This window comes from Ciona intestinalis, chromosome 2 (assembly GCF_000224145.3).
Source record: "Ciona intestinalis chromosome 2, KH, whole genome shotgun sequence".
Lineage (NCBI taxonomy): Eukaryota > Metazoa > Chordata > Ascidiacea > Phlebobranchia > Cionidae > Ciona > Ciona intestinalis.
Window position 1 is genome coordinate 3,972,577 of NC_020167.2, and position 15,780 is coordinate 3,988,356.

The following is a 15,780-nucleotide window of genomic DNA, read 5'->3' on the forward strand; positions in this document are numbered from 1 at the left end:
AAGTGAATGAAGTGCTTGCTTTGTAACCAGAAACTTGATGGGTTCGAAACTTGATGCTGTTACCAATGTGGGTGTATGTTTTGGGCAAGATACTGAGCGATTAGTAGTAACCTCTTTAACTCCTACAGTACTACAGTAGAATTTTCACCCACATAGTTAAAAATGTAATAACTTGTAAGCAGACCTTAGGTGTAAAAATGAGACACCTTTTGTTGGTTGAGGGTTAAACTGCCGTCTCTCTCTTGCAGAACGTGCTGCAGGGAAAATCTCGTAACGTGATCATACGGGAGTTGCAGAGAACCAGTCTCGATGTGAACCTCGCTGTTAATAATCTGCTGAGTCGTGATGATGAGGACAATGATGACATGGATGATGCCGGTAATTCTCCAGCTGCATTTTTAACTTTTAAATAAATTACAAATTTGCAAAAAAATCGTAAATTTCAGACTATATACAGAAAATTTTTTCATGTTTCTTTTCTCATTTTTTTGTTGTCTTATATTTCTTTTTGTCTTTTATTACTAAAAAAATCTTATCTTTTAGTCTATAGGCTACACAGACAATTTGTCTTATATATATATTTTTTGTCTAATTTTTTTCTTGTAGGAGCAGATTACATCCATGGTGAGGAACTGATGTCCTTATTTGAGGGAGCAGTGAACTCCGGGGACCATCCGAGAGTCGTCATTGATGCAGAGACGATGCTTCCAGAGGATTTACTCGGATACACGTTTCCAAGGTAAAATGCATATATACTATCAAACCTAGAGAGCGGGGTAGGAAAGTCTACCTTGAAATTTTATTCATTAAAATAATCAGTAAACATTACAACCAATAATAATTCATATATGCATCTTAACTATTTCTGCCTCTCCTGCATTTTTAAAAGTTTTAATTCTAATGCAAATTCTTATCCTTATATATAAACTGTTGCTGCTATATTGCAATTGTAAAACGCCTGTTCTAGCATTTTATTTAGAGTTGGGTAATAACTTTTCGCTTTCCCATGCAGGTCGTTTTATGAAATTTTAATGTTTTAAATACATTTATTTTAAGGATATTTCATATATATGTTGTATATATTTAATATTATAAAGCTGATTTTCATATTCATTTATGAGGTTGCGATTTTTTAATGTATTGTTTCACGAACCCATTTTCTATTACAATAGTTTTATACTATGTCTTCCAGGTTACACACAAGCTACTAGAAAGTGTGCTTTGAATTTAGTAACATATAAAAAAAAAACAAAAAAGCACAAGCACAACGCTGATTGGGGAATTCTGTATGAAATGTTGAAATAACACTTTTCTACTTTTAAGTCGCACCTCAACCCAGCAGCGTGGATTGGGAGGTTCAAGTGATCGTAATGCTGATAAAGAAGAGCCAGATGAAGAGAGCAGCAAACAAGGAAGCTCGAATTGGTCGGAAGCCAAGAACTCCGATTCAGCTCAAGCTTCAAAACCTCAAACAAAACCAATACCTGGTAAGTTAAATGTCATTAAAATCTTTTCAAAATCTCTTACAACCTAAGACCTTTGATGTACCATTACATGTCTGAGGGAAAACTTGTGCTTGATTGTGGTTATAATGGTTCTCTGTCGTGGCTCAGTGCTAAATCACTCGCATCATAACCAATGGATTCTGGATCGGATACCGTTCTTTTACAATTGTTTATGTTTTGTTCTTGGGCAAGACATTAACAGTTGCTTCAACTGAGTAGTCACTTATGGGTGACCTGAATTGTCAGCCTTTCAGAAAAAAGTAAAAAACCTTTGCTTTATTTACATTATCACATGTTGTAGGGTCAAGTGTTGATTCTGGATTAACGCTCGGTAGTGACATCGAGTGGTGGATGGATGGGGACGAACCAGTCAAGTTTAAAGTAAGTTGAACATGGCTGGTGTTAGTTACACCATTGTGTGGCACAAAGCTTCGCTGGCTTCCCAAACTATTTTTCCCCAAACCCCTTTCGAAGTCTCGGTGACCCCTGAAATAGTTTACGCCACCTCCAGTTTAGAAAGCTCTGTTGTACAGTAGCATATACCTAAACATTAATGTTATTATGGTCCAAAAATTGAAAAATATGTACTAAAACACTTTATAATCTAAAAACCTATATAATATATATATATAATATATAATAATAGAAAACGTTTTAACAAATTTAAAAACCTTAAAGTAGGACAATACTTAATGGTTTGAAAAATATTTAGTAAAATACTTTTTACTAAAAAAATACTTTTTTTACCAATAAATAAAATGCAAAACACTTTTTTACAATATCTGCAGTTGATTGGAGCAATGCATAGTGAGCTTACTGGTGTAGACCTTGAGGGTTGTCTACGTCAGTGGAAATGGTCAAGTGAGAAACCATATCATGAAACTAACTTTCATCCAAGGACGGAGTTTCTCGAACTTGGGGAAGACAAGGTTTGTCATTTGATTTGGAATTTTTATTGCAGATATGATAGGATTTGTTAAAGCATTGTATGAATTATTAAAGCTAAGTAAAACTTGTTTAGATTTTTGAGGTAACAGGTCAATTCTGGCCTGAATCCCAGGTTCTCGACAAGGTCTTCACGCACATAGTCACATGGTGATAGAATCAATTGTTTTAAACACTTTTGGTCAATATGTTTAGTGTATTAATAAAACAGCATACCATTACCACACACAGTTTAAAAAAAATGCAATAAAATCACATTTTTTTCCAGATTTCATTTCTTGCTACCAGTTCGATTCGAGCCTCCGTTGTAACAGAAGGTGGCGCTGTTGCTACTTGGATGGACGAGACAGTATGCGCCCACACAGGGTCACTGGAGAGTCCTCGGCAGCCATCGGATTCGTTGAGAAACGAAAAAGTTAAATCTCTCTGTATTTGCCCGCTTTACTCTGCTGTTCTTACTGAAGCTGGTAAAATTTTGTTTTAGCTTGTAAAATTTTAAATAAATGTGTTTTTATAAGAACAGTTTGCAAACATTTAGTTACAGTTTGAAAGCCATTTATTTATTTTAGGTCGTGTATACTGGTGGGGTATTCTGCCATTTAGTCAGAGAAAAAAACTGCTGGAAAAATCACAAAACAATTTGCTGCAAAACACTGAGAAATCTGAGGTGATTTATGCAACTTTTGTACAATTGTTTTATTTAAATTACTCCTGTTATTATCCGTGCCCTAATTAAAGTTGCAAAAGCACTGCTTTGTTTAGCCCTGATATTCACCTGTAAACGTGTCACACAAAAAAGTGATGTTTGCACACAAATAATTTGCCATTTAGCGCCATTTGTCCAATACCTAATTTGTGTCCTGGCATCGTTTGCACCAAAGACGCAAACGGACTTTTCTGGATGGTGGAGTAATGAGTTTAATCGGGGCTAAATCCTTAAAAGTGAATTATACTCTGCTGCTGTTGCTACCAGGTCCAGACGTAATATATTTTATTTTTACACATTATTTTGCGAAACTTAACCCCGCCCAAGTACTGTAGCATGGCAGATAACAAATTTTATAAAATCTCCCATTTTTTTCTCAGAAGATCAGTTCTAATCATAGAAACTATATATATCATTTATCTGATTACAAGTTCACTGTCAGTCATAACAAACCTTGTATCCATCAATTTTAACCCGCAGATATCAGTTGGAAGCCAAGTATGTCTACGTAGCTTACCATCCTATCATGCTGGGTCCATTGCTATCAACACTTCAAGTGGTGAACCAAGAGTTGGCCGATTACTTGAAGTCGTGTGGAGTCTTGAGAAAAAATGCTCGTTTAAAATACTCAGCAGTTCACAGCAAGGTAAACAAGTGTAGTGTTTAAAGTTCATTTATTTATAAATCTACTTTAGTTTGTTCATGTTGCTACCATGCATAAAGTGTTATTTTTTAGGTACTCATAATGCCACTCTGGCAAACAGAATTAATTTTAAAATGATATACTAAAAAACTTACTTAAAAAGTTGCCAGAGAAGAGTACACTATAAATGTTTTATTTTTATTGAGAAATTTCTTGACTTCAAATTAATATTTTTCAACTAGGTTTTTGTTTAATTTATTTGTGGGGTGTGGCATGCCATTTCTATTGTTACTAAAATATATACAATTTTATATTATTCTCAGAAAAAGAAAATGAAAAGCAGCTTGAGCCCAAGTAAGTTGTTGTATGAAATTCTTATCATTTTTATTAAAAACCGTTTATATGTCCATTAATTTGAATTGTGAAGGTTTTATTATAGATACAGTAATATTAAATACCTTTAGTGTATGTTTTGTTGTTAAATCCATTTTTTTCCTTCCTTTTAGATCTGAGACGAGTTTGTTGGATTCTTGCAAACCAGGAAAGAGAAAAAGAGACAGCTCTGTGGATAAAGAAGAGAATAAGGAAGAGGAGAATACGGAGCAATGGGATTTGAGAGAAGTTGTTTTTGTGGAAGATGTTAAATCTGTTCCTATTGGTAAAGTGGAGAAGGTAAAAGTTTGTATAGTAAGAAATATTTTTTAAAACGTATATTTATTTGATGTATTTAAATATAATATCTGCCTGCTTTGAAAACACCCCAAAAATATAGGGCTGGAAGGTAACATATTAACATATATGGCGATTCTATTTTATTCTGTGTATTGCTGTTCAGCTTAAATGCTGGTCGCAGTTAAGATAAAGTTTCCACCAACTTGCTATTAAAATGCTGGTTTTATGATTTTATTTTTATTGAATTTCTGATTTTTTTTTTTTTTTTTGAATTTCTGAATTGTTTTACATTTTCTGATTTTTTTTCTTTTTTCTAAATTTTTGATTTTTTTTTTCTATTTTGGAATCTCTTTTTTATATTCTGTTTGATTTTTATTTTAAGGTGGATGGGAACATAGTTGCCGTCAACTTTTCATCAGATAACCCTGGCAATCGTGATTCCTCACTGCAATCATGTCGCCTGCTTCACAAAGATGATGTCGTGATCGTAAAAACACAAGCACCAAGGATGCTCGACTGTTTACAGAAAACACCCCGAAAGTTGCAGGTAACACAACCTCTAATAAAATCAATCACAAAATATAAAAATGTTTAAAAATAGTTTTTTTTTTCTGAATCGCATTGGTACAATTGCTAGTTAGACTCAATTTCTAACAACTACAAAATCAATCAAAAAATATAAAAAAATTCTAAGGACTATTATTTTTTTTAAATGTTATTGCAACAACTGCTAGTTTTTATGCTATATGGGCAAAGTTCGCTGTCACAACCTTACTAAGCAACATGGGATTTTACAAAAGTTATCCGATTACTGTAAACCTAGTGTTAGTTAGAACAATATTTAAATGACACTCCCAATTAATGTTATCTTATGTACACATCTTATTTACCACTGGTTCTTGTACATAGTACAGTAGGGTGGGGAAAAGATGGGAGACCTTTTCATTTTTATTTTCTCATTCCATTTGATAGTAACCAAAGAACATTTAAAGAATTACAAAACCGTATCCTCGTGATCCCCACCGACCGTGGTAATTGTTTAAAACACGATCGGGATATTTAGTTCTAAAGATGTCCCATCTTGCCCTCAGTACTATATATTAGTATAGTTAAATTTTGTATCTAAAACTTCCCTATTAAACTACATTAACAGTGCGATCCCCAACTAAAGTTGCATTGCATCAGTGCTATGGAGACAGGCATAACAGCTGTGGCAAACAAGATGAACAACAATCTTGGATGTATTCATCTTAGTTTGACCTCAGGAAAAGTTACAAGTCGCCGTAGATTTCCAACTAAAATTGATTCCTTTTTACGTAAGTAACCGTTTTCTATTTTAAAACCATGTTTTGATTGTTTTTTAAACATAGTCGCTTTCGTGTGTACTTCATTATTTTTGCACGGTATTTTTACTTTAACAATACACATTTCAATATTTATACATTTTTGCAATTAATATTTAATAGTTGTGAAAATTATAAAAAAAAACAAGTTCACTTCAATGTGCAGCCTCAGTAATGTACTGTATGGCCAAAGCAATGTTAGTTTATAAATATATAAAAAATGTTTTTTAGTTATTTTTATATTTATATTTTTTATAAAAAAAAAATTATTTATATATATATATTAGATAATTTTTATTAATATAAGTTTTTTTTTATTAGTTTTGAGTTTAGTTTTTTTATTGTACCTAGTATATTAATTTAAAAAACAAAACGGTGCATGTGATTACTAATAAATTACTCGTATCAATTAATATTCACAGCTACTGGTGCTGAACTGCCTCCTGGTATGTCAAGTCTACCAGGACCAACACAGAAACCAAACAAAACCAAATCCTGCAAGTTGCTCAATAAAGGACAGGTACCTACTTTTACAAAAACAATATGAAAAAACACTATTTTTAAATATTCTTACAAAAAAAATGAAAAAAAAGAATATTCAAATAACCTTACAAAAAAATATGAAAAAAAAACTATTTTTAAATAATCTTTTTGAACAGTATGAAAAAAACACTATTTTCAAATAACTTTTTAAAAAATATGAAAAAAAAACATTTTAAACTATTTCTTGAAGGAGTACCCATCTCTATTAGTTGATTACAATTCCATGGTATACCCGCTGTTGGGGGACGAAAATGGTGGAATCAAAGACCCAATATGGGCCGACATCCCACCTCTCTTTGCTTCAGGCATGGGTGTTCATTCGGAAAATGGAAGCAACAAGTAAGTAAAGTAGGAGTAATAAAGTGTTTGGTAACTGAAGGTACCAGCTTGGTAGATCTGGAATGAAAGGTTGTGGGATTGTGTTTTCTTATATGGATTTATATATTTGTATTTCCTTCAATGGGAATCTCATTTATTCCTTAATGTGTAAGCAATAAACAACTAAAAGAATTTAAGATCTATTTCCAAATATTTTTTTTATTTATAGGTAATAGTTGTTGCATAAATTATGATGGACATAATGTATTTCCTTACAGAGTATCTGCCCAAAGTTTTAGCCCTATCTGGAGAAAAACTGATTTTAACTTCCGAGTAAATTTTCCCACAGGATGCATGCTGTAACTGTTCTTGCTTTCCGCAACCACGTATTAATGCCACTTGTATTACGACGAGATCGTGTCGCATTTGAATCTCTAATATCAAGTGTTGAGTCCAACCAAGCGCAAGGGTGGATCCATGTATTCAACCAGGTTTTTTTAAGTTTTTTTTATATATTTTTTTCAAACAAAATGTCATCATTTTATAAAATATTTTTTCCAAACAAAAAATCATCATTTTTAGAATGCATCTGATTTTTAAATTTTTATAAAATTTTAACGAAAAATATCTAGATGTTTGGAAATACTTATCTTATCTTAGAATAGTTCTAAATTGTTTTAATATAAATACTCATCAATTGCACTATGGGCTGTATATTGTAAGCATTTTTTCGATAACTCTGTAATGCCTACTTTTTAATATTAAAATATGCACAAAGCTTAAAATAGCATTTTTAGTGTATCATTTTACGATGTCTTAATCTGAATTCTCCAAAAAGACAAAAGTTTGCTGTAAGCTAATGGTTTAAAAAATAACCATTTTATTCAATATTCATGCGCTCGTTTCAGCAAGGTTACTAGAAAATCAATGCTGAAAAAACCATTGACAGTTTAAAAAATAATGCAAATAGAAATTAATGTCTCATCCCTGGTGTGCAGTTTGTAAAATGTCATTAAACACAGAGCTTATGTGAGGAGAAATGTGATGGCCAGCGTAACTTACTCCACATGTGTATTGAGATGACAATCCCTTCATCAAATAAGGAGCAGAAAGCGGATGAAAAAGAGAGGAAAACCAGATCCCCCAAACCTCCCGTTAAATTCCCGGATACTTCACCAACCACCAGAGGTATGAGATGTAAATATGTTTAAGTTTTCCATTTTGTTTGTCAGTCATTTTGATTTATGTCAATTGTTAAATAATTTTTTCAGTTTGGGGACAATTTGTTACACCATTCTGTAGACTTCTTGGCTGAATTGAAATATCTTAATTTAAACTTTACATTAGGGATAGGATATGACACATTAAGATCTATAAGTCATACATACATTATATGTGGTACATTAAGACCTGCAGCTCTATTAAAATCAAGAAAATTAAATTTAGTCTAGTCAGTGGCTGCAGAGAATAGAGAACTTAGGTGGTTTAGGTGAGAGGTTATCTTTTAAAAGGAGCTTAATAAAAGTTAAATATAATAAAACTTTTTGAACGAAACCTAATTTTGCAGGCCCTGAGCCTTCAAGCTCAAGAGAGACACCTAGTGGTAGTATGTACATGTCGAATGATGATCGCATGGAAGCAGTGAATGCGATTGCAAATGCAATCTCTTTGGTTAACCGTTCATCTCCACAATCCAGTCGCAACCAGTCTGAACCGGTTCCTCGCCCTGCTCAAAGGCCAGCTAGGTAAACTCAAAAGGATACTCCCTTATTATCTTAATATACTTTATTTTATTCATTTACAATTTATTTTACTACAGCGGGGGTCAATCAGGTGAACAAAGGTCAGATGAAGGTCAACCGGGGTCGAGTGATTCATCTGGCCGACAATTCTCCTCACTCAACACTTTCATGGTAACTTCAACAAATAACTTGCATTTTAATTTTTTCACATGTCTCATTCTACTGAATATAGGTGTGATTTTATTTACTTATCTTGTTATATGGTGCGTGCCAATGTACTGCATGTCAATGGGACATAGGATGTCAGTCAGATTTGGTGCATTGCAGCAACATACTTATATACACAAACCAATCTCATATCTACCTCAATTGTTGGAATACTGAATTTAAAATACTTTTAAATTAGGTTTGCCGTAAAATTTTTTATATGCTTGGGTCAAATCGATTCATGCCCTGATGCAAATGACAAATTGCCCTGGCAGACCACACTTTTTTGACTGTGTGATATGCTGAATCCTACTGCGAAGCATTGACTTAAGCTATCTTATTCTATCGGCTTGTAATTTATTTCTATGCTCTTTAGATATATTGTTAAAAAAAAAATTGAAATTTTAATATTATCGAATTCTGCAGGATTTTTATTCTCGTGCTCATGGATTGTTGGGTGAATTGGTAAACCCAGAGGTTAGCCCCCCACAGAGCCCCGTATTAACGTGGCCCCCTGAGTTACCCTCATACTGGAAGTCTGTTGCTGATAATAAGGGTGAGACATGAACTTCTAGTATATTACTTGTGCTAAATTTTGTTGTGATCATTTCAGTCAAATGTCGATTGCATTCACTTTCTGTGTGATTATATTTAATGTGATTATTAAAACAAGTAATCAAGCAATAGGAACAGCAATTATATTTGACAAGGAAACGTAATTCATTTACCTGTTAATTGTTTGCACAATTATAACTATGTAGTATATAGGGTAGTTGGGCAACTTTGGGTCCAATCTGTCCCATAGCATGCTCAATAAGTCTGACCCGTATAAAGCAGCTTATGTGTGACTTATACCATTATGTTGCGCCATGGACCCTCTCATTGATGGAAGTTCCATCATACAACCTAGTCTAAAAATCACTTACTCAATTTCCTATTCCTAATACAGATGGTGATCAAAGTGAAGGGATGAATCTGTCAACATCCGATGCGGGAAAGAGCAAATCTTCCTGGAGTGAGTTCCCATCCGAGATGCGGGATCGTGGAACAAGAGGAGACGCGGTTGCCATCCTGAAGCTTCTCTGCAAATCAAAGTCACTTCAACCTTTCATCAAAACTCTGCTTACACTCAAGTAAATAATTTTACCCAATAACCTGTATTTTTAGCCTGAAACCATAGTTAAAAACCATCACACTTCTCCTAACTAAAGCTCTGTGTTTAATGACGTTTCACAAACCACACACCATGGATAGGGAATTTTACCTTCTATTTGCGTCATTTTTTAAAGTACTACACTTTTGTTCAATTTTATGTATTTTTAGCTTTCTTGGATACAAAACACTAGATAACCATTTAAACCTGGATAAATCTGATGCAGCACCAGATTCACACAATTTTATCATAAATTAACACAAAAATGTAGCCTTATGACGATTAAACTGTTATTATGTGTGTGTGTATGTATGTGAACCAAATCTGGCCTAAATCCTAAGGAGCCAAATCTGAATTAAATTCCACGTCTTTGACAAGGACCTCACTCACAAAGAATATAAAAGTGTTTGTATATGGGTGTGTGTATTGTATTCATATGTATGTTTTACAGGTATTGGACAAACTAGGAATCGTACATATTTCACTGTTGATATTGGTTATATATATAATGTTAATTTCTCTTATATTAACAATGTACCATCTTGCCTCTTAACAGAGATGCATCCGGATATACTCCCTTCATGTTTGCAGTTGCCCATCGTGCTTACACAGCTGCTCAAGTTTTGTTCCAAGCTGCTCTTGATATTGCTAAGGATGCATCAGATGAAACAAACGATAAAAAAGGTAAGATCGCAAGATATAATCTTAATCTATGCATTACCTATAAGAATGAATGTTACTGCAGTTCAGATCATATGAATAATGAATGCATCTTACTCAAGTTCAAAATGACTTTAACATTTATATGTCTCTAAGCACCACTTCTTTTTCAAGAAAGCATGTTTGGTTAGCTCATAGGACAGTCAGTCATACATTGTAGCCTTTTTTGAACCTTACGTTCCCCTTAGACTACCGCTTTAGAACTTTATCCAAAACCATTAAAATGTTGTTTTAGAACCAAAGATATTTTCTAATAAATATATGTCAGACACATTCTTAACTTAGATAGACTGACTCACCAACAACATACATTCGACTATAATTCGAAACCCTATGCATACCAATATCTGGCGTAATGGCAAAGTGGTTAGCGCCCCTACTTGTAACCCAGAGGTAATGAGTCCACCGCGTCGCAGCTATGGTTGTGGTGGTATGTGTCCTTGGACAAGACACTTAATGGCAATTGCTCCATAGCTCCAACCCAGTGGTCACTAATTGGCTGTCCAAATTATTAGCCATACATAAAAAAAAACAATACTCACCCGGAAAGTTGCATATATGTAATCGGAAGCTGGCACGAGGTGTATGAACACCCGTGTTATGTCGTCTGTCGTTTTCTTCCCAGGCTAGGATAAAGCAAGTTTCATTCATTCAATATACTAAGCATTAAGTTTTCTACACAGAAAAGCCAATGATTGAGACATTGAATGATGATGACATAAACAACCTGATGCCGATGCTTTATCCTGCTGGTTCCCACCCTGATGATAATCCATTATACATGTTATGTTGTAATGATACTTGCAGTTTCACTTGGACCGGTATTCAGCACATTAACCAGGTAATAAATGAATATAAATGTTTTGATTGTGTTTTGGTTTGATGTACGCTGTGTAAAGTCACACATCAGGGTTTAATGAATTAGAGTTGAAATATTTTACGACGAATAAATATACAAAGGGTGGTTACAAAATTGGGTAAAGTAAAATGGTTACTGAAGCTAGTGGTGTATTTATGTCAAAAGTTTTATTGTTTTAGTAAGTTTCATTGGTGTAATGCTTGTTAACTTTTTTCAACTGTTGTCACACTCTTACTTAGAAAAGTTCCACAAATCCAGATTGCTGGTTCACATTTTTTTGTCTAATAAACAGAAATCAACAAAATTAAAAAAGCAAATGCTGCCAATTTCTTTTTAGAACATTTTTACGCAAATGCCTTTTTGATTTTTTTTTAAGTTTTGCAAAATTTTAGCAAATGCTACTAATTTTTTTGTGGCATGTTTTGCCGCCCCTTTGAAAGATTGTGGTCCAGGTAGTTTATATTTGTTTTATATTTATAATTTACTTTGCAGGATATATTTGAATGCTTGACTTGTGGATTAACCGAAAGTCTGTGTTGTTGCACTGAATGTGCGAGGGTCTGCCACAAAGGACACGACTGCAAGTAAGTTGGTTATGGATACGTGTTACTCTTATCTTATTAATAATCCTGACATTGCGGTCCATCTATTTTTTACAAGCATTAACATTTAACAAAGATTTGTTCATTTCAAATTATTTATTACCAAAAATAAACATGGCTGTTGGTTTTTTAAAAGTAATTGCTGTAATATTATACACACAAAAGTATATTCTTTGTTGCTGTCAAATATCTATGTTAAACAGCTATTTTTCAACCAAAGTGCATTTTTAATAAAGCGTTACTGTTTTAAAACTAGGATCCGCATGATTCTCAAAAATTTTTTTTACTCTAGGTTGAAACGTACGAATCCAACTGCATATTGCGACTGTTGGGAGAAATGTGCTTGTAAATCTCTGGTTGCTGGTGATAATACTGAGCGTACAGCTTTACTAAGGACATTAATATACACCACAAAGTTATACGAAAAACCAGATTCATCAGGACAGCATATTATGCAATTTCTGGTAAGAGTTTGAGATTTTTTTATTTAAAATGCAATTCTTAAATTTTTTAACCAAGTTTTTTTATGTTTTACGCTACATGTGATGTTTTTAAATATGCATTTTTAATTAAATGTTATTTGAATTGCCCAAAAAAATTATTAAATCGACCAAAATTTTCGCAATTGACATTTTTCTGGCAATCAACATTTTTTGGCAATCGACTTTTTTTTGCAATCAACATTTTTCTCAGATACAAACGATAGCGAGACAACTTCAAGAACACGGTCAGTATCGACCTCCAAACAGATCAGCTCGGATCACTTTGTCAACCTCCAGAACCAGGGTTTCCCATGCAAAGTCACCTCAGCAGGACCAGGATTGGCCTGAACATGATTTACGACCGCCACAGTGAGTATTTAGTTCTATAATCTGTATAGTAATGTTTGTGTCAAGGGGTCTGGAATTTAAGCCAGAGTTGGTACATTATCTCAGTGTACCATAGGTATTATATAAGATTGATTGTCAAACTTTTTTGTGTGTAAAGAGGTTTCAAAATTGTTAGCCGAAATATAAGTTTGGTTAATGTAATAACTTAAATAACACCAGTCCAGAATTGCAGAATATCAGACTTAAAAGCCTCACCTGCTCCTGTCTATAAAGTCTTTAAATTAGAGTTGTGGTTACCAAAGTGCCTATGATTTGTAGGTAAATTTTATGCTTTTAATGCAGAAATTTCCTACTTTTCCTAATTTTGGATCCTTATTTTTTTGTAAGCAAGTCAAAATTATTTCATTTACTTTAATCTTCCCAATTTTATTCAGGTTTTGCCAGGGAGCTCTTCTTCTGTTGCTGGATGATTGGAAATCACTTCGGTCTCTCATCCTCAGTGGTTGCGACAGTCGTCGTGACAACCAGTGCATGAGCTCCCAAACATCCGAAGATCGAGGAACATTTTATCTTCTCCCTGAAGATGAGAAGATTCTGGATAATCAGACAGGTAAGGTTAAAATTAGGACAAAAAATTGTACATTTTTTTGTTTTTAAAGTTTAAAATTTCTTTGTTATAAAATTTCAAAATTTAAAGTTGTTTTACAATGTCATGATATTTGCTTAAACTATAGATTTTACAAAAAAAGCAGCCTGAAATAGTTAGTTTGTTATGCTTAACTTATGGAGTTGTATAGCGCTACATGTCTGTGTTCCTGGTTTTTAGCCAGAGTCCATTATTGCAAACTGTTATTTCATGTTGTATAATAATGTCATACACACTAGACTATTATTGTTTAAATATATATTAAAGCAATTATCTGTATTATTTAGATTATTCCTTTTCATTCTTTTTTTTTCTTTTTCCATTGGTAGTAAACAAAGAACATCAAGTAATTATAAAACTGTATCCTCACAACTCCCATAGAACATTATTAATTGTTTAAAACACGATCAGGATATTTAGATATTCTTTGTTAAAAGTGTCCAATCTTCCCCCAGTATTATATGTATAAATATATGTTATCCACTTTCTGAGATATCATTAACATATTCAGGCACATCACGACTTGACATCTTCACACACACATTGCTGGTGAAATGTCCCAATGCTGAGTTTGTTGATAAACTGCTTGAAACTCTCATCCATTCAATTCAAACAAAGAAAGGTTGGTAAATAATTTATTGATGAATACATGAATGAATATAACTTATTTTATCTTAACGCGGCCGAAAAACAACAATTGTTATGAGTGTACACCTCGTGCCTGCTTACGAGTTTTATATATGTTACTTTGTGGGTGATTATTTTTTCGGATTTTTTATGTACGGCTGATAATTTGGACAACCCATTGGTGACCACTTCGTTGGAGCAATTGCTGTTAAGTGTCTTGCCCAAGGACACACAAATCTTGAATATATAGTGAAAAAACAACAGTTGTTAAAACTAGAGCTCTGGGCTTTATTTTCACTTTCTAATAATATGATCTTTATGTCCTCCACAGGCAAACAGAAGGACGAAAGCATCATGGTTGCTCGGAGATTTTTAAGATCCGTGATTCGTATTTACATCGTACTCACTGCACAGCTCACACCAGAGAAAGTTGTCACTCAGTCCACACTTTACCACCAACCACTTTATAAATGCAGGATCGCTTTCATGGTAATTACACAAAATACAAAGATTTGGTTTTAGAAATTTTTTTATGTTTTAATAAACCAATTCTGAAATTCAAATTCTACAGCATATTTTGTCCACTTAAAATTCCACAGCATATTCTCCGCTCTTTAAATAATTAAAAAGTAACATGAAATTCTAATTAAGTTACAAAGTAACTCAAAAAACACTGAGGCAAGAATATATTAACTTAATTTTTTATATTAACATAATACAGTAAGGTTGGCAAAGATGTGACACCTTTTCATTTTATTTTCTGGTCCTGTTTGGCAGTAAAAGAAAATTCAAGTGTTATAAAAGTGTATCCTTACGACTCCCATAGACTGTTGTTAGTTGTTTAAAACACGATCAGGATATTAAATTATTATGTGATAAAAGTGTCCCATATTGCCCCACATTCATACCAACTTGATTTTGATTAACATAATAAATTTTCCACCTTATTTCATCCAGGCTTTGCTGCCACTTGCTGCTGAGGAATTATGCGAAACAGCTGAAAGTTTGATAGCACCTGTTCGAATGGGAGTAGCTCGTCCAACCACACCTTTCCCACTCGTTATTACCAACAGTGATGTGACAAATGGAAGTTCAACAGCATTTTCAAGACTTCCTTTCCCACCGAGGTAATAAATATTTTTTTAAAACAAAAAAGAATTTTTGTTAAAATTTTGTTTTTTTTCTGAATCAAATTTTTTTTTTTTCATGTGAAACTCTCTGTTCTTTTCAATTTATTTCATTTTTCCTAGCAAAGATTAAAAAACATATAAGGTAAAAAAGTGGTGAAACAAATGTCAAAATAATTAATCTGTGTATTAAAATGAATTGGAGTATGTTACACAATGTTTTAAGTTTTTTATTTTATTTTTAACTCCTGCATACATATTTTAGATCTGGAGCATCAGATGATGAAGATCAAGATCAGGATGAACAGCAGAAGATCTCTCATCACCGAAGACGGAAGCGAGGAAGACATTCAAAGAGGGGAGGATCACGTAGATTCGGATCAAGGAGAACGCAAAGAGCTCATGAGGCATCTTCGGAAGTCCGAGATCGATCAGAGGAGGTAACTGCGCAGTCTTCCTCCGCTGCTGCTAATGAGGCGGGAAATGATCATCCGGATGCGTCTCAGGAAAATGAAGAAGCAACTCAGGAAGCCGATACCTTGGTAGGTGGTTGTTGGGTGAAGTTTTTTGTCGTCACTTAACATTTATTTAT

At 33.5% G+C, this 15,780-nt stretch overlaps 1 protein-coding gene across 4 annotated transcripts in view; it reads left to right on the forward strand.

Moving 5' to 3' along the window:
* ci-zf(ubr)-5 (zinc finger protein) overlaps positions 1–15,780 on the forward strand; it is a 62,713-nt gene that overhangs the window by 2,366 nt on the left and 44,567 nt on the right. For 2 of the 4 annotated variants that reach the window (XM_018817615.2, XM_018817618.2), the window contains exons 5-29: positions 249–378; positions 607–739; positions 1,324–1,487; positions 1,807–1,886; positions 2,294–2,434; positions 2,719–2,917; positions 3,020–3,117; positions 3,637–3,802; positions 4,123–4,153; positions 4,306–4,471; positions 4,854–5,018; positions 5,625–5,787; positions 6,237–6,334; positions 6,548–6,696; positions 7,025–7,166; positions 7,698–7,872; positions 8,243–8,420; positions 8,495–8,588; positions 9,051–9,180; positions 9,574–9,757; positions 10,334–10,461; positions 11,181–11,338; positions 11,849–11,940; positions 12,251–12,422; positions 12,652–12,809. In XM_018817615.2, the coding sequence (XP_018673160.1) occupies positions 249–378; positions 607–739; positions 1,324–1,487; positions 1,807–1,886; positions 2,294–2,434; positions 2,719–2,917; positions 3,020–3,117; positions 3,637–3,802; positions 4,123–4,153; positions 4,306–4,471; positions 4,854–5,018; positions 5,625–5,787; positions 6,237–6,334; positions 6,548–6,696; positions 7,025–7,166; positions 7,698–7,872; positions 8,243–8,420; positions 8,495–8,588; positions 9,051–9,180; positions 9,574–9,757; positions 10,334–10,461; positions 11,181–11,338; positions 11,849–11,940; positions 12,251–12,422; positions 12,652–12,809 (3,494 nt within the window). The remainder of the gene's footprint in view (positions 1–248; positions 379–606; positions 740–1,323; positions 1,488–1,806; positions 1,887–2,293; positions 2,435–2,718; positions 2,918–3,019; positions 3,118–3,636; positions 3,803–4,122; positions 4,154–4,305; positions 4,472–4,853; positions 5,019–5,624; positions 5,788–6,236; positions 6,335–6,547; positions 6,697–7,024; positions 7,167–7,697; positions 7,873–8,242; positions 8,421–8,494; positions 8,589–9,050; positions 9,181–9,573; positions 9,758–10,333; positions 10,462–11,180; positions 11,339–11,848; positions 11,941–12,250; positions 12,423–12,651; positions 12,810–15,780) is intronic. The other 2 variants (XM_018817617.2, XM_018817616.2) reach the window with 2 other exon arrangements.